This window comes from Hipposideros armiger, unplaced genomic scaffold, assembly GCF_001890085.2.
Source record: "Hipposideros armiger isolate ML-2016 unplaced genomic scaffold, ASM189008v1 scaffold_302, whole genome shotgun sequence".
Lineage (NCBI taxonomy): Eukaryota > Metazoa > Chordata > Mammalia > Chiroptera > Hipposideridae > Hipposideros > Hipposideros armiger.
Genome location: NW_017731652.1, coordinates 129763 through 148151, shown reverse-complemented (window position 1 = coordinate 148151; position 18389 = coordinate 129763). Strand labels below are relative to the sequence as shown.

At 48.3% G+C, this 18389-nt stretch overlaps 1 protein-coding gene across 12 annotated transcripts in view; it reads right to left on the bottom strand.

The window, feature by feature from the left end:
- The window catches only part of HCN4 (hyperpolarization activated cyclic nucleotide gated potassium channel 4), a 68492-nt gene that overhangs the window by 8945 nt on the left and 41158 nt on the right, over positions 1 to 18389 (bottom strand). Inside the window, exons 8-11 of one of the 12 annotated variants that reach the window (XR_002125922.1) lie at positions 15299 to 18363; positions 14996 to 15098; positions 12241 to 13524; positions 8396 to 12073 (exon numbers count right to left, since the gene is read on the bottom strand). Coding sequence is in view for 1 of the 12 variants with exons in the window: in XM_019659589.1 (XP_019515134.1) it covers positions 16910 to 18363 (1454 nt within the window). In the remaining 11 variants the exon portion in view is untranslated. The other 11 variants (XR_002125923.1, XR_002125926.1, XR_002125929.1 and 8 more) reach the window with 11 other exon arrangements.

The following is an 18389-nucleotide window of genomic DNA, read 5'->3' as shown; positions in this document are numbered from 1 at the left end:
TGGAAGCCAGGGCACTTACACTGACCCTGCAGAGAGCAGCCCGAGCGCCCTGGACCCCGGAGGGCCAGGCTCCCCAGAAGCCGTCTTCCCTTTGCCCAAAGAAACCTGCTCGGGATCCAGGGCGTTCACTCCCATGCACCCTGACACGTCTGTTACCTCAGGGCCTTGGTACCTGGACACTGCCACAGAGCTGGGGCGGGTGGGGGGCCTATTTTTAAATAAAGTAACTGCTCAGAGTTGGGGATTTTTTAAATTTAAGAAAAAGGAAAGCTATTCTGTATTGCACCTTTTCACAGTTTAATACATTTTCTTACATTTCCTGTGATTTTTGAAATGAAACCATCGTGTGTCTTGTCCTAGTTGTGCGGCCGCCCAGCAGGTTCCTCCGGGAGGACTCGGAGCAGACGCGCGTGCTGCCTGGCTGCCTGCGGGGGGTGGGGCCTGGAGGGCTGCTGGAACGCGCCGCTGTACACACTTGTTTGGCCTTCTCTGTAGTTGATGCTGTAAACTCTATGGCTTTTTAAAAGACAATTTCATGTTTTTATTTAGTATTGGAAATCCAATACACTTTTTTTAATCCAATCAAACGCTGTCTGGTCAGAGTTATTTTTCCTTGAGAAAACTGAACTTCGGGGTCCCCTGTTTCCCAGCCTCACACTGACCTCCCCGTTGCCCTCAGTGGTGAAGGCAGGAGTTCTGAGGGTCCCTGGGGAGGTGTGGCCAGGGAGCGGGGAGGCTGTGAGCAGAGACCCGGCTGTCCACTAGCCCCAAGGATGGGTCCCGTCCTTGTCACCTCCCCACCATTGCTGCCCTACAGGGACTGAGCAGCCCGAGGAATCAAAGGTGACACCTGTCGGGGAAAGCCAGGCGAGGCTGGCAGAAGAGTGCAGCTGCTCCCAAGTGGCTTGGAGGCCATGTCTGTGCTGTGGCAGCAGCTCATTCTGTTGGCACACGGACAACACCCACGCCAGGCCCGGGCCCTCCCGTGCCTACCCTGGCCTCTCTGGGGTGTGTGAGGCCTGGAGCAGGAGTTACAGGAGCCCCACCTTTTCCAGGTGCCTCACCTGAGGCGTTCACTCACTGTGCCTTAGCTCAGGCTGCTATAACAGAAATGCCACAGGTGGTGGGCATCAACAGCAAACGTACATTTCTCACAGTTCTGGAGACTGGGAAGTCCAAGCTCAAGGTGCCAACAGATATGGTACCTGGTGAGGTCTGCTTCCTGGTTTACAGGTTCATAGATGTCCTCTCGCTGTGCCCTCACATGGCAGAAGAGAAAGCTCTCCAAGGTCTCTTATAAGGGCACTAACCCCATTTAGAGGGGCTCCACCCTCATGACGTGCTCACCTCCCAAAGGCCCGACCTTCACATACCATCACATTGGGGGTTAGGTTTCAACATATAAATTTGGGGATACATCTTGAGATTATTATGCTAAGCAAAATAAGTCAGGACAGAAAAAAGTTGAGAACCATATGATTTCACTGATATGTGGGATATAAAAACAACAAAGGAACAAGACAAAAACTCATAGACACAGACAATAGTTCAGTTGTTACCAGAGGGTAACGGCAGAGCGGGTGGTAGATGAGGGTAAAAGGGGTCAAATATATGGTGATGGGAGGAGAACTGACTCTGGGTGGTGAACACACAATGTGATCTATAGATGATGTATTACAGAGTTGTGCACAGAAACCTATGTAACTTTACTAACCATCTTCACCCCAATAAACTTAAAAAATTGGGGGAGACACAAACTTCCAGAGCATAACAAGATTTCTCATGGTGTATGAGGGTCTGGGCTCAGGACAGTGGAGCACAGCAGCCATAGGCCTGCCCTCCATGAACTTGCAAGAGAGGGAAGGCAGGATGATGCCCAGCGTCCTCCCAAACTGCTCCCTGGGCCCCAGGGCCATCTGCTCTGCTGCCAAGAGTACTTACGAAACCCAAACCCCATCATTCCCATTAACGGTGTCCCATTGGCCTCAGGATGGAGTCGGGGCTCCCGCTACTAAAGTCTGGCTAGTCTGCCACAGCCCCCAGGTCCAGGCACGTCACCTGTGCCCAGGATCCTGGCCACGGACAGCTGCGTGGGAGACGCTTCAGCCTTTGCACAGGGAACCCTCTCCACTGCGCTCCTGTTCTACCAGCCAGACCCCAGCAGCACGCCCTCCTCTGCATCTGTAGATGGCGCCCTTGGCACATTTTAGTGATTTATGTTTGAGTCTTTTTGCACTGGACTGTGAATGCAGTGAGGACATAATTTCTCACTCCTCTCTGAATGCCTAATGCCAGGGCCTGTTTCTGACAACAGCAAAGCTTGTCTCCTGAATGGTTGGACGGACAGTCAGGGGGACTCACAGCCTGGAGCCTGCTGGAAGTCTTCTCCCACACACACCACCCCCTACCCTCCCTCAGAGGGATCAGTAGGCCCCTGGTGTTACCGGTGCGGCACCCTTCTATTCCAGCAGCCCTTTTGGTGTCCTGAGATGAACTTGAAAGACAGAGACCAGTCTGCCTGGCAGTCATAGGAAATGATGCTGATGCCACAGTGGCCAACTGGGCGCTGGGAATGAGGGCAAGAATATCCTCCAGATTGCTTCTGGGACGAACATGAACAAGGCTCTTAGTGAAGAAGAAATGCCCTCTTTCCGCAGTCTACCCATCAGCCCCTCCCAGTTTCAGCCACCTTCCTGCCAGGGGCCTGGTCTCATCAGGAGAGACTGGAGAACAGCCATCAGAGTGATGGGGGAGGGACATGGGGATGGGACGGGGGGAAGCCGGAGCCATGAGGGGTCAGCCCTACCCACACAGGCAAAGGGGCCCCAGACAGCAGGTGCTCAGCCCTTCACCTTGAGTTTCCAGCTATGGAAGGAGGAAGTTCGCCGGGGGGCTAGGGGAAGAGGTGGGAGACAATAATTGAAGGAAAGTAATATTTTTCATAATTTTTAGTAGTATGTAATGTTGAGAACATGATATTGAAAACTATGATTACCCTCTAAGCAGAGTGGATGATGTTCACCTAATGATGTTCTTTGACTCAACTAGAAACTTGATGGGTTTCAGAAATGAAAAGATGGGCCTAGAGCTGAGCTCAGACAAGGTTAGAGGGATCTGTTGCTGCAACAGAGAGAAGAATTTGTAACTTCCTGAAATAATTGGGAGGTGGGAACATAGCGCTGGCACAGCAGGTATGATCAACAAGATGGTGAGAGAATACGGGGCTGAGTGGGAGGGCACCCCCAGTGGGAAATGGCCTGCCCTTGAGGCACCCCAAAGAACTCTTCTAAATGAGGTAATTCAGTGCTGTTTGCTCTTTGCACTTCTCTGCTCTGATCCCCTCTGACTCCCCACATTTCGTATAACATCTGCCATGTGCACAAAGCCTTGTATGAGTGACTGGCTTCTCCCAAGCAAAGAAAGGTGCCTCTGGACCAGCACATTGATGGACAGACCACAAAGTCTGGCGTGGCAAGGGTGACATGAATGAAACTGGCTCACTCAGAGCCAGAAGCGAGAGAATCTAAACCTGAGAGGCCACAGGAATCCCAGGGGCAGAGGGGAGGGGATAAGACCTTTCACAGGCCAAGAAATGTGAATTCCAATCAAATTGGGCTTCTTAACAACCTTACCCAGATTTTTGTTGTTGTTGTTGTTAGCCGAACCATCCTGCCACCTGTCGGCAGCTCAGCCCGGGCCGGGACTCGAACCACTGTTGCTCAGAGCTCGCACTCTTACCCAACTGAGCCACTCAGCCAGCCCAACCTTACCCAGATTTAAAGAGGCAGGCTTACCTCAGCGGGTGTCTGGGTTGCAATCATTTCACGTTTGCACACCCTCCATCCCAGTGACCTGAAGCAAAGCCTCGTCACCCTGCTAAAGTGTGTATGCTAGATGCCGGCCCTTCATTAATGGATCTACCTTCTGTGCACCTGGTCTCCCTAAAGAGCAACCTAAACTCTTCCTTTAACACCACAGCACATGGCTCAGCAAATCCTGCAGCTCTGTCTCTCAAATGTCCCCCAAAGTGGCTCCTCTGTCGTCTGTTGGGCCAGCTCCTCACTGACCCCACCAACTCAGCCTCACACAACCATGGAGGGGACTTTTCGAACTCCAACCTGACCTCTCCCCTGCTTAACATTGTGCCATAGCTCCGCCATCACCTGCCCTGCAAAATGGAGTCCCACCCACCTGCCTCTTTGCTTTTATTTGCCACTTAACCTGCCCTTTTGCCCAAATTTGTCCTTAGCAATAGAGAGCAATTTGCCTCAGCGTGGTATCTGATCTCTGCACTATTCCCTTTGCCTCCGTCCTCTACCCACCACCTACCCTACCTACAGACTTTGTCTACCTGGTAAATTCCTACTCGTCTTTGAAGACCCACTCTAACCATCCAGCCCCCTTATTGTTCATGTTCATCTCTCTGTCTCTTCTAATACATGCGAACTCCTGAGGGAAAGCAACCATGCTTGGTTTTGAATTCGCCATCCCAGTGCCTAGCAGGCTGTAGGTGTTCACCAATGAACTTGCCTGCTGAGGAAGATGGGTTTGAAGTCACCTTGGCCCAGTGCTGGAAGAATTTGACGAAAGTCCGAATTCTTCCTGGGAGCACATACTTAGACAGATTTTGCAGAAGAAGTGAGGCTGAGCCGAGTCTAGGAATTAATATAAGGCTATCTCTATCTGGAGGGGGGGGGGGCCACTGCAGAGCGGGGAAGCTCCCTGTGTCACATGACCATTCACATACCACCTTAAAGAGAGCCATTGTGTGTGGCGCTGAGCCTGGGCCCCCTAGGACTGTGCCCTGCCTCCTGTCACTGGCTTAAGCACTGAGGCCCCCAGGGTAGCTACAGAAGAGGTGAGGAGAGACAGAGCTGGGCGATTCCTGGCTCAGTTGAGCTGGATTTGGTTGGCCAGGCACCGCAGGTGGGGGTCAGGCCCAGAGGTGGGTTCCTTTCATAAACGCAAAACTCAGGTCTCACAGAGAATTCTGGGCAGCTTTCTGAAAGAGGACAGGAAGAGCTGGGATCCATTCTTGAAGGCAAAATGGCGCTCAGGCTCCCATGGACAACGTTGCCTAGGAAATGGCAGAAAACCACCTGATGAACATTCTAGACAAACACACAGAAGGGAAACTGGCTGGAACTGAAACCAAAAAGATCTCAGTGTGGGCAGGTGGGGTGAGAGAAGGAATGTTTGGGGCCAGTCAGAAAAGGGTCTTCCTCACCCAAGAAGCTGGGAATCACAAATATTCCTGAGGGCCTACTATGTGCCAGGCACTGGGGATGTCCAATGAGTAAGACATCCTCTGTTGATGTGTTCAGTCTAGAGGAGGACTAAACAGACAGAAATGACCATCCAGCATGAAAAGTGCTGAGACCCTGACAGAGTGATCTGGCAAACCAAGGAAGGAACATCCAACCCTGGCTGCAGAGTTCGGGGTCACAGAGTAAGTGACACTGAGAATGGTGGGCATTCGCCAGAGAGAAAGGAGATGAGGTTTCCTCTTGCACTAGATCTGAAAAGCAGAGACATTTCAGATACAGGCTAAATTACAACAGAAATACTTTTAAATTATTTGGTCAAAAGAAAACAAGGGAATTCCCTTTTTCTGACAGGGGACCAGAAAACTGCATCCAATTGGTAAACGAAAAGGGAAGCTGGCACTTCCCTGGTTGGAAATCCTACCACCAGAAACCCGGAAGGTGGGAGAGGAGACCCCTCCCCCCCCACCCTCATGGGAGCGTGCCCAGGAGAAATCAACCTGTCAGGAAAGGAAACCAAAGGGAAGCCTGACAGGCACTGCTGTTTTTTAAAAAGTAAAAACCCTCATCTCCCTTGAGAATTTGTTGAAGCTTTTTGTGTCTATATTCAAAAGGGATGCTGGTCTGTAATTTTTTTTTCACCTATTTTTGGCATTGGTGCAATATTGGCCTCATACAGTAAAGAAAGTGTTCCTTCCTCTTCTATTCTTTAGAAGAACTTGTGAAAGATTGGTGTTAACTGTTCTTTAAACATTTGGTGGAATTTACCGGTGAGGCCATCTGGTCCTGGGCTTTTCTTTATGGAAGTTTTAGTCCTAATTTAACCTCTCTGCTTGTTAGAGGTCTACTCAGGTTCTCTATTTCTTCTTGATTCAGTTTTGGTAGTTTGTGTGTTTCTAAGCATTTGTCCATTTTATCTAGGTTGTCTAATTTGTTGACATATTATTGTTCATAATGTTCCTTTATATTCCTTTCTATATTTTAAAGATTGGAAGTAATATCCCCTCTTTCATCCCTGATGTTAATATGTAGTAGAGTCCTCTCTCTCTCTACCCCTTTTCTGTTTAGCAGTCTAGTTTTGTTTTGTTTTGTTTGTTTGTTTGTGTATTTTTGGTGCAACTAGAAAGTTTATTTTCTTTGATATAGAATTAACAGTTAGTTTAATTCCCCAAATGAGGAAAAATCACAACATTTGTATATGACTTTTCTTGAAACACTTATTCGTATCTTTGTTAAAGTTATTGACTGTCCGAAGCAACTGCAATTTCAAGTTTGTTCACAGAAATCAAAAAATGTGTAACTTGGGAAACTTCGAAATGGTAATTCTATCCCAGACTTATAATTACCAGGGGAAAACATGCTCTCTTGGCTAAGGGTTTCGATAGCACTGTAATATTGTGTGCATCCACTTTATACAAAAGCATGCATTTGGCAAGGAGGGTGCATACATTCTTATTACATCACGTTTGGAAATGGGCTCAATTGCCGTATAGTCTGTCTCCAACAAAGTCAATTGTCAATTTGTCAAAATTTGTTGATTTTGTTGATCTTTTCAAAGAACAACTTTTGGTTTTGCTGATTATCCAAATTGTTTTTCTATTCCCTATTTCATTTATCTCTGCTCTAATCTATATTATTTCCTTCTAGCTTTATTTAGTTTGCTCTTCTTTTCCTAGTTTCTTAAGATTAATGTTTAGGTTACTGATTTCAGATCTTTTTTAAATATAGGAACATATTGCTATAAATTTCCCTCTGAGCACTGCATTTGCTGCACCCATAAGTTTTGGTATGTTGTGTTTTTGTTTCCATTCATCTCACTTTACTTTCTAATATATCTTATGATTCTTCATTGACCCATTTGTTCTTTAGAAGTGTGTTGTTTAATTTCCAGGTATTTATGAATTTTCCAAATTCTTTCCTGTTATTGATTTCTAATTTTATTAATGGTGGTCAGAGAACATACTGTGTATGATTGCAATCCTTTTAAATTTACTGAAACTTGTTTTGTGATTTAACACATAGTCCATCCTGGAGAATGCTCCATGTGGACTTGAGATGAATATGTATTTTCCTATTCTTATGTGGTGTGCTCTGGATGCGTGTTAGGCCTAGTTAATGTTGTTGTTCAAATTTATATTTCCCTGCTGATTCTCTATCCAGTTGTTCTATCCATCATTAAAATGAAGTAGTGAACTCCACAACTATTATTATTGAATGGTCTATTTCTCTATCAGGTTTGCTTTGAGAATTTGAGGGCTCTATTGTTAGGTGTATATATGTTTATAATTGTTAAATCTTCTTGGTAGATTGACCGTTTATCATTTTAAAATATCCTTTGTCTTCAGTAACAATTTTGTCTTAAAGCCTACTTTGTCTGATATTAGTATAGCCACTCCAGCTTTCTTTTGGCTAGTATTTGTATGATGTATCTTTTGACATCCTTTCTACTTATTTGTGTCTTTGAATATGAAGTATGTCTCTCATAGACAGTATATGGTTGGATTTTATATATGCTATATATAAAATATATTCAATATATTAAAGACTATAATATCAACAAATAGTATATTTTATAAATTAATATATTAATAATTAATATTAATATTTTATATTTAATTATATATTCTATATTTATTTATTAAAACTATAGTTTTGATATATAGTTTTATAATTACATTATTTATTTATATTTTATATTTATTTATGTAGTTTTTAAAATTCATCCTGCCAACTTCTGCCTTTTAATTTGATGGTTTACTCTATTTACATTTTATGTAATTTCTGAAAAGGTAGGATTCACATCTGGCATTTTGCTATTTGTTTTCTATATGTTTTCATTTTTTTGTTCTTCTATTACTCTGTTACCACCTTCATTTGTGTTAAGTAGATATTGTCTATTGTACCATTTTAATTTCCTTGTCAAAAGGAACGAATCATAAGAGAAAATTTGGTAAGTTGAACATCATCAAAATTAAAAATATTTACCTTTTGAAACACCTAGTTAAGAAAATGAAAAGGCAAGCCATAAACTGGGAGAAAATATTTGCAAAACATATGTCTTATAAAGGACTTGTATCCTGAATATGTTTTTTATAATTTAATAATAAGAAAACAAATTACTCAATAAAAACAAATGGGTAAACATTTGAACAGTCACTTCAACAAATAAATACCCGAAAATATGCTCAGCATCTTTAGTCAATATGTAAATGCAAATTAAACCAGAGTTAACATTATACACCCTCTTGAATGGTAAAGATAAGACAGACAATATCTAAAGTTACAAGGATATGCAGTAACTGGAGCTCTCATACAATACTGGTGGGAATGCAAAACAGTCTTCCAGCCTTGGGAAATTATCTGGCAGTTTCTTATAAAGTTAAACATATACTTACCAGATGACCCAACAGTGCCACTCCTGGATAGTACCCAAGATAAATGAAAATACATGTCCACATGAAGACCTGAACATGAATGTTTATAGGAGCTTTATTCTTAACAGCCAACGCTGGGAACTGCCCAATTGTTCATCAGTGGGTGAATGAATAAACTGTGACATATCCTTACAAGGATACACAAAACAATACAGACAGATCTTAAAAGCATTGTACTAAATGAAAGAAATCAGACCTAAGAGATAGCATTCTGTACGATTCCATTTACATGAAATTCTAGAAACAGCAGAACTTCTCTGGCAAAAAGCAGGCTGCCCGGGGTGAGGAACAGGAGGAGGGGACTGACTGCACAGGGACATGGGAGAATTTGGGGGAGTGATGGAAATATTCTATTCCTTAATTGCGGAGGTGGTTATAGGGCTGTGTACCTTTATCAAAACTCATTGAACTGTACGCTGAAAATGGGTGAATTTTGTTATACTGGGAATAAATCTAACAAAATGTACAAAACTCAATGAGGAAAAGTACAAAGCGATGCAAAAGATTTGGCCGAGATGGTTCATGCCCAGCAAATACTCCGTGTTCTTGCCGACACATCACAGCCTCCTTTGCAGCTACATTGTGGCCCAGTGACAATAGTACATGAAAAGAATTGAAATGTGTTATCACTGGAGAGAAGTCATTCATAATTAGTCGTGTCTCCCAGTCATCCCTTCTCCCTTAGTCTCCTTGGAGACCAGGGGTCCAAGCTGATATCAGTATGGAGAGTGACTGCCTGGCCTGCAGGGGACTTTGCCTGAGCTGGAATAAAGCCTCACTGTGTTAAACAATTGAAAATTTGGGCTTTTTCTGTTGGGCAGCTAGTACTAATTACCTGGACTAATACAAAAGACATTAAAGAAGACCCAGATGCGGGGAGAGTTATACCCTTTTCATCCATAGGAATACAAATTTTAATAATAGTGTTGGTGTAATTTCAAATCAGAAACCCGTCGAATTCTTCATGCATATTAACAAACTGACTGCACAGTGTATATGGTAGCACAAAGACACTAGAACAGCCAAGACATTCCTTAAGAAGATGTGGGTGGGAGGACTTACTTTACTAGATAGTAACATACTTTATAAAGCTGTAGTAGCTAAGTGTACTGTTTGAACATGAATAGACAAGCTGATAGACTGAACAGAGACTCTCAACAAAGACCCAAATATGACATATAAGGGATATTGTAAATAAGCAGGAACAATTGGTTGTTCATATGGAGTTGAACTATCCCTGACACCATACCCAAAGTCAAGGTCAGGTCAAGGACTTAAATATGAAAAACAACACTTCACATTTTTAGAAATTAATATAGAAGAATATCTTTATAACATCAGAGTAAAATAGGTTTATTAAACCAGCAAAAAAGGCACTAAATAAGTACTAGCCATTTTTTTAAGTATTGCTAAACTTGACCTCACTAAAATGTAAAACTTCTGTTCAGCAAGGAACACCAAAATAAAAGTGAAAATACAAGCCATAAACGGGAAGAAGACATTTGCAACACGTGTGTACATGTGTACGCGCGCGTGTGTGTGTGTATGTGTAAAATTCCTGTGAATCAATAAAAAGACGAGGAAATCAGGCAAATTACACACACAAAAATTTTCGCAAAAGAGGGAGCATAAATGGCAAATGAATATACAAGAAAATAGTCAAACTTACTAGTAATTAGGAACTTGTACATTAAAACACAATTAGATATCACTCAATTGGGGAAAATAATAAAACCTGATGATTCCAATTATTGGCAAGAATGAGGACCAAGAGTAACTCGAATACACTCTGGGTGGGAGTATAAATAGTAGGACTACTTAAAACAGCTTGGCATTATCTTGTAAAGTGAAGATTAATTTACCCTATGACTCAGTTATTCCACTCCTAGATGCAGCATCTAGGAATCCTTTTACGCATCTTTCTCAAGAGCCACAAACAAAAACGTTGTAATAACTGTTTGTAACTGCAAGAGCTGAAACTGACCAAAATACTATCTACCTCCAAACAAGACGTGTGGATGGTGGCATAGTCCTATACTGGAATGCTATGCAGCCGTGGCAATGAGACCGCTATGCTCCATGCATCAACAGGGTCTCAAAATTACAATACTAAACAAAAAAAGCAAATGACTAAAGGAAACATACAGCATGATACCACTTACATAAAGTGCACACTTTTACAAATATATGCAATGGTGTTTAAGTGAACGGCGCATGGCCGCCTCTGGCGCAGGCCATGAAAAGGTGCATTATTTGTAAAGAAATTTAAACAATAATAAAATGGACTGAAACTCAGTCTGCTTTTTATTATCACCATGTGTCAGCAATTCTGAACAATATTACCGACAAAATCCTCCTCCCCACAAAAGTAACTCGGCCCAGCCCCAAGCTCCCATTCTGGTACACCACTGAACATGCTGTGTAGAGACATTTCGGTAGTAAAATATCAGAAGTAAGGCAATGATAGAATTAAAGTTCAGATGAGAGGTTTCCCCTGGGGAGAGGAGAGGGGTATAGTTGGGAACTGGCACAAATGCCTTCAAAGGTATTCCGTATGTTCTATTTTTAAATGAGTGATTATTAATCATATTTTTAATACCTTATTTATATACAGATGGCCTGCAACTTAGGACAGTTCGACTTAGGATTTTTTGACTTAACGATGGTGCGAAAGTGATATGTATTTAGTAGAAACCGTATTTTGAGTTTTGAATTTTCATCTTTCCTCCGGCTAGCGATTTGTGGTATGACACTGGGCCTCCACCGTCAGCTAATATAAGTGTTCTGAGCCCTTTAAGGTATGCTAGGCTAGGCTATGATGTTCGTCAGTAGATTAGTGGATTAAATGCATTTTCCACTCAAGGTATGTTCACCTTACAATGTGTTTATCAGGACATAATCCCATCGTAAGTCAAGAAGCATTATATATTTATTTATGTATTTATTAGGGGTTTATTTATTTTTTCTTCCATGTGTATGAAATATTCTACCGTCAAAAGGAAGAAAGCTGAAGTAGCAAAATCAGCGAGGGGTTGACTGGTGTTGCCCCAGCCCCAGGGGAGGAGGGAGGCCCTGTGCGCATGGCTGAGTGGATCCAGCGTGGGTGGTGGCTGGAGAGGACATGCTCTGTAGTGCGTCGGGAGATGCAAACTCTACAAAGAATAAAAATGCCGTGGTGGATCAAAAAAGGGTGTGGAACTGCGTGGCGGAGGCAGCAGGCGCCCAGGCTGCAGCTCAGGGATGTGGGGTCCTGAATTGAGGGGGAACTCTGGGAGCATTCCCTCCAGGCCAGGAAGCCACGGGCACAGGTATTTCCAGGAAGTGTGTGTGTAGTGAGGAGCTGGAGGCCAAAGCCAGAGGCCCAGGAGCACCGACCTGCAGGAGAAAGAAGAGCCCTTCAAGCTGAGGCTGAACAGAAATGTGGAGCAGCAAGGAACAGGCGGGGTCTCAAGAGCTGGGAGGACCTGGTCCGCAAGGTCACGCGCTGCGGGGAGGGCAACAGGACAAGGTCCCCGGATTTCACCACTAGGGCCACTGATGACCTTGTCTAGAGCCCTATCGTGGAGAGGAGTCAGGAGCCGGACTGCAGTGGAGGAACAAGTGGCTCAGAGGAAGGGAAACGGGCCCGGAGTGGAGATACCCCTCAAGAAGTTTGGCTGAGAAGATGAGCAGCCGCTGGGAAAAGACATGGAGTCACAGGAGGGATTTCATTCAACTTTTAAAACGTTTTTTTAAAAACCCTAATCTGGTTTAGCCCCACTAAGAAGGGTGCCTCGGGCCTTCCCACCCACTGGCACCCACAGCAGGTGTCTTTCGGGGCTGAAGCTTGGGGTGCAGTGGCATTGGGGGCGGGGCGCTGTCCGCTGTGGGGGAGGGAGTATTTTATCACTGACTTGTTCAGAATTGCTGATCGACAGTGATGGTGAAAGAAAAGAGAAAGCAAACTTGACACTTTGTCCTGTTCATCCTTGTTTTTAAATTCTCTGCGGACAGCGCACCCTTTCTTGCCTGCACCGAGACGCTGCTCCTACCACCGGCCTTCCGTGCCACCGGTGGGAAGGGACCAGGTCTGTCTCCAGGACCTGGGTGTGCGTTCCTGCTCCTTCGCTTTCTCGCTGACTGGTCTGGCGCGAGTTCCTTACCCTCTCTGAGCCTCAGTGCCCTTTGTACACTGGACTTGAGGCTAATTCTCACCCCATCAGGATTGCTGTTGAGGATGGAAGGAGATAGGAAAGCACAGAGCGGAGCACACAGTAGTTGCTTATTAAGGGTACTTTGGGACAGAGAACAGAGAAGGCAGTGACTGGTGTTGCCCCTGCCCCTCGCCCCAGGAGCGTGGCCCTGTGCACATGCCTGAGGTGGGTCCAGGGGGTGGGCAGGGTGGCCGGTGGGGTGGGTCTCCTCAGCACTGGCTCAGATCCACCCCATGGGTGTGGCTGGGCCCCCAGCAATCCCTTCCACCCGCTGCTTCAGCACACTGTCTGTCTGTAAGGGCCTCCCCAGATCCCCAGAAGCCCGGCCTGACCTCAGCCCCTGCCCTCTCCCTGGTCCCCAAGAAGCACCACTGACTTGGCCGCAGGGGGCAGTTGTCATGGGGACACTGAGCCTGCGGAGCTGCCTCCTTAACAACGGGACTCCCAGGCTGGTTACCATGGAAACAGCATCCACTCAGCAATCAGTGATGGGGACCGGGTTCCCTGCCCTTTCTGAGGACTTTCCCCTCCAGCAGGCAGGCAGGCACTGCCGGGAACCTCGGGGACTTCGCTTTTCCAGCCACAGATCGCTGCCTGTCCCCTGCCTGCAAGGTCTCAGGGCCTGTGGAAACCCTTGCAACCAAGGGAGACAGAGGCCGCTGTCTGAAGGCTTCGCAGGGGATCTGGGGGCCAGGCCCAGCATCCCGCCCCCCTCAGTGAGGAGTGGGCACCACACCTCCTAACAGTCAGATCCCACGTATGTTCTCAGGATCCCCAACCCATACAGGAGCCCAGAGGATGTGGCCCATCCTTGGCCACTGTGAAAGGCAACCTTCCATCCTGGCCATACAACTCCCAGCCTGGTCACCTTTTGTTCCCCAGTCGCCCTCTGGCTTCTGAGGGCCCATTTGATCAGGCTAAGATGACATCTCCCTCTTCAGCATCCAGCTAGTGTTCACATGCACATTACTACCCTCCTCCTTCAGGGAGCATCAAGGAGTCCCAGGACTCAGGGGCCCCAGCAGCTGGGGTGGGAAGGGTCAGGGTCCTGCTGCTCCTCTAGCCCCCAGAGGACACACCCTCTACCACCCTCCTCCTTACCGATGCTCGCCAGCCGATACAGTATACAACTGCATCCACAACCGGCTCTCTTCCGCTCCCTTGCACCTTTGCCCCGCCCTGCTCTCAGGGGTACAGGTGTGTGCACACAAGTGTCCACACGTGCTCTAGGGCGCCTGGCCCGCCGCCCTCCAAGCCTGGCTCCTGAGCCTCCAGTATTCTGTTAACTTCCCACCCCTCCCAACTCCTGGCCCCTAGAAGAAGGCAGCATCTGCTGGAATTTTTTTTATTTAAATAAAATATACAACACGGCGCATTTACCGTTTTCTGTTTTAAAAGTGGAAGATTTGAAAATTGTTTGTGAGGGACTGGGGATAGGAGGGTCTACTGACCAGACCTGGTTTCCCATCTCCAGAGTGGCTAAGCTGGGTCAGAGCTTTTATAAAATTGTGTGTGCGTGTGTGTGTGTGTGTGTGTGCGCGCGCGCGCGCGTGTGTGTGTGTGTGTGCGCGCGCACGCGTCTGTTGGGAAGAGGGTGGTGAGGCCAGGCCCTGATGGCAAGGGGGTGTCCTCACTCCTCATGCCCCTGGACCCTCTGCCCCGACCCCTGTCCCTTCCCCATCCTCCCTGAGGCCTCTAGGACTAGACTGTGGGTTTGGATCAAGTGAGTCCTGCTGCCTTCCTTAGGGGTGTGAGCAGAATCAGGTTGAAGCTGCTGTTTAAATTCTACTGAGGGCTCCCTGGGCCTGAGGGGGCTTCTCCTGCCTGGTAGAGACAAAGACCAGGCGGCTTCTCATCTTTCCCTGGGACCCCAGGATCCTTTACCCCTTCTCTCCTGGATGATTGCTTCATGCCTTGCAGCCCAGCACTAGAAAACTGGCCTGTCCCACATCCCAGAACAGCTCAGGACAAAACCTGATCTTCTCACATTTTGGCTTGGAGTGAGGATCGTTCTGGATGGACACAGTGGGCCCAGCCTTCCTCATTATTCAGGTCTTGGTAGCAAACCTGTCCCCACCCTATAGGTGGGAAGCAGACTACTGACCTTGGCTCTGGTAGGATCTCGTTGGGAAGGGTTGTGCTTCAGGAGGCATCTGGGCTGCTTCACAACGACCCCCACTCTGCGCCTGCCTCTGGCTCCTAGTTCCCTGCAGAACCAGGGCCAATCCCCTCAGCCTGTCATCCAAAGCCTTCCCTCTGACCACTGGCCTCAGGATCTCCCAAAGCCCAACTCCACCATCATCAGGTCCCTACTGTGCACTCCATTCCACCCTTTCTCCCTCCTCCTCCCTTTCTCTAACTCTTCCCGCATCTCATAGCCTGGCTCAAGCCTACCCCAGCCACACACCTTTCTTAGGCCCTTCGGGAGGCCCAGCTACCTCCCATGTCCTGAGATCGAAAGTCCTGGAGCCCTCAGCCAAAGCTCCCCGGGCTCTCACCACAGCTTGCTGGAGCAATGGGCTGGGCACGTGGCATGTGGAGGGGCAGAAGAAATATGGTTTATTGAGCACCTACTATGGCATGTGCCAGGCGCTGGGCTGGGCATTTCACATACACTACTTTTCTCATCTGGTCCTCATGAGGAGGCACCATAATTGTTCCCAATTTACGCATGAGGTAACAGACTCAGAAAGGTCAGGTAACTTGCCCAAGGTCACACAGCTAAGTGGCAGGGCTGGGATTTGAACCCAGGTCTCATTGCCTCCAAAATCTGGTCTCTTGCTTCTGCACCATGCTTCGGGACAGTCTAGCTCAGACTCTCTCCACACAGTTTTCTAACAGAAGGAATCTAGGCTTCAGCCTCAGGCAGACATGAATTTGAATCAGATCTATCCCAGCTCTACCACGCCTAATTACGTGATTCTGGAAAAATTATCCAAAACTCAGTTTCTTCATCTGTGAAACAGGGAGAATCAAAGTACCTACCTCATGGTTTTTATGAAATTGAAGAAGTTAACGTGTGTAAAGTGCTAAACCAGTGCTTGGCACAGAGCAGAAATAACTAGAAGTTGCCTTCACCTCCCACTGTACAGACAGAGGTGACAGGATATGCTTGAGGACCTACAGGGAAGGAGAGGCACAGCCCAGTCTTCTGCTTCCGTGTGCTGAGAGGCTGGGCTAGGATTGGATCTGAGACCAAAGATAGGGAGAGGGGGCCTGCTGAGAGGTTCTGGGGTCCTCTTCCCTGAGGACTGGAAAGAATACTTCCCCCAGAGCCTGCAGTGCCCAGCTTTCGGGCCAAGGCGGGCTGCTAGATGTAAGGTGACCTGGGTGTCCTGGCAACATGGGGTTAAACTAGATTGCACACACATGTGCACATAGGTCAATGGCTATCTACAAGGCTCTACAGAGCACTACATAGCTATACATATACAATGTTACATACATATACATATACATATACATATCTTGCTACATTTGCAGTAAAAAAAAAAAAAGAAAGAAAGAAAAGAAAAATCAAGATTCTCAGGGCCCTGGCCCCACTTTGCTCCAAGGACTCAGGTAACTGAGCGTTCCCAGGAATACACCCAAGGGCAGCCCCTTCCCTGGGGAACAAGGTAACCCCCTGCAGAGTGGGGTGCCAAGTTCACACTAAGGGGCTGCTGGTGGCTAGTGCTCTAAAACGAATACAACGACAGCTCTGCTCTAGGAACCCCAAACACGGGTCACCCCCACCCCTGCCAAGCCCCAGCAATCCCGCTTTCCTCCAGCTTTTGAATTTGGGCCCTGCCTGCCCCCTCCCCCCACCCCCCAGTGCTGAGTATTAAAATAGTCTATAAAAGCAAGTGACCAAAAATCTAGAGCTCTAAGAATACCTGGTTATTTTCTGCTGTCTTTTGTTTTTCTGGAGTGAGTTTTTTTAATGATAATTATTATTGTTACTGGTATATCTCCTAATCACAGTTAAACCTGAAGGGAGAAAGGAGAAAAAAAGGAGAAAAGAGGGAGGGGCCCCAGCTCATAGATTGGACGGCAGTTTGGAGCGCACTGGCTCAGACCTGGCCCCAGGTTCCCTCTGGGGAGCAGCAGTCAGAGGAGGGCCCCCAGAAGAGGTGGCTCTTGCCCCAAAGAAAGGAGGGGGTGGCAAAGAACCTGAGGATGTCTTCCGAGGCAGAGTGACATGCTGGCCAGGGCTGGCACCATAGGGCCTCCCGGGGGGACCGAGGCCACCGCTGCTCCCGCTGCCACCTCCGGCTCTGGGGAAGAGCGGAAAGGCAGCCACAGACTCCCCAGAAGAGTGTGGGGAGGCTCTGCGGAGAGTCTGTGCCCCGTCCTGGGGTAGGGCCGGTTGAGAGGCTGAGATGAGCTTGAGGTCCTGGGTGAGGCGGCCTGGGGTGAGGGGTGGTGTGCCCCGGTGCTGGGGAACCTGGGGTGGTGGGGGGCTGGATACAGATGGCAGGAGCAAGGAACCATGGGAACCAGAGGCCCGGGGCGGGGCACTTGGGAAAGTTCTTGGGGGGCCTGGGCTGTGGCCAGGGGGGCTGAAACCTCCTCGGGGGGTAAAGGCTATAGGAGAAGCCCCCCCAGAGGCCCCAGCGACAGATGGCCGCTCAGGCTGCCGTGGAGGTGTCTCTGGCGTACTTGATGGGCCAGCAGCCAGACCTGGGGACAACTCCCCGGGAGGCTGGCCCAGTTGCCCCGGACTAGACGATGGGGACCTGGATGAGGGTGGGGGTGGCAGGAAGTGCTCCAGGAGTCCCAGGCCTCCCCGGGCCCCCGGCAGTAGGGGAGGAGGCTGGTTAGCCTGGGGGGAGCGGGCACCCGGCTGCAGCGGGGTGAGCAGGGGTGAGTCAGAAGAGGACAGGGAGCTGCCCAGTGCCTTGTGGAAGTGGCCAAAACCGGCTGTGGCAATGCCAGCTGCGCTGGTGGACGGTGTGGGAGCTGGAGAGGAGCCAGAGACCCCGGGCGGTGGGGAAGAGCTGGACGAAGGTAGGAGAGGGCTCAGTCCGGCGGGGGCGGAGAATCCCGCCAGCTGTTGGATGTGGAAGGAGGAAGACGACGGCGTGTCCACCTGAGATGGGCTGCTGGCGGGTGAGGCGGAGCCCAGTGCAGAAGGGATCAGGGATTGCAGCCGCTTCAGGTGCCGGGGTGTCTGCCCCGCTCCGAGGCTGCCGAGCCCAGGGCCCGGGGGAGGGCGGAAGATGGCAGCGGGCAGGCGTGGGTGGTGGGTGAGGGCTATGGCCACAGAAGTGGTGGCGGCGGCGGCCTGCAGCGGCGCCTGGATCAGCGGGGTCCAGATGACAGGTGTGGGGGTTGGGGTGGCCGAGGCGGCAGCCTGGACACGGTGCGCACAGTGGGCCATCTCTCGGTCATGCTGCACAATCTGCTGGATGATCTCGTTCTCCTGGTAGTTGAAGACGCCTGAGTTGAGATCGTGCTGGACTTTGTGAAGGAGAATGGAGTTCTTCTTGCCTGGGCAACAGAGCGAAAGCAGGGGC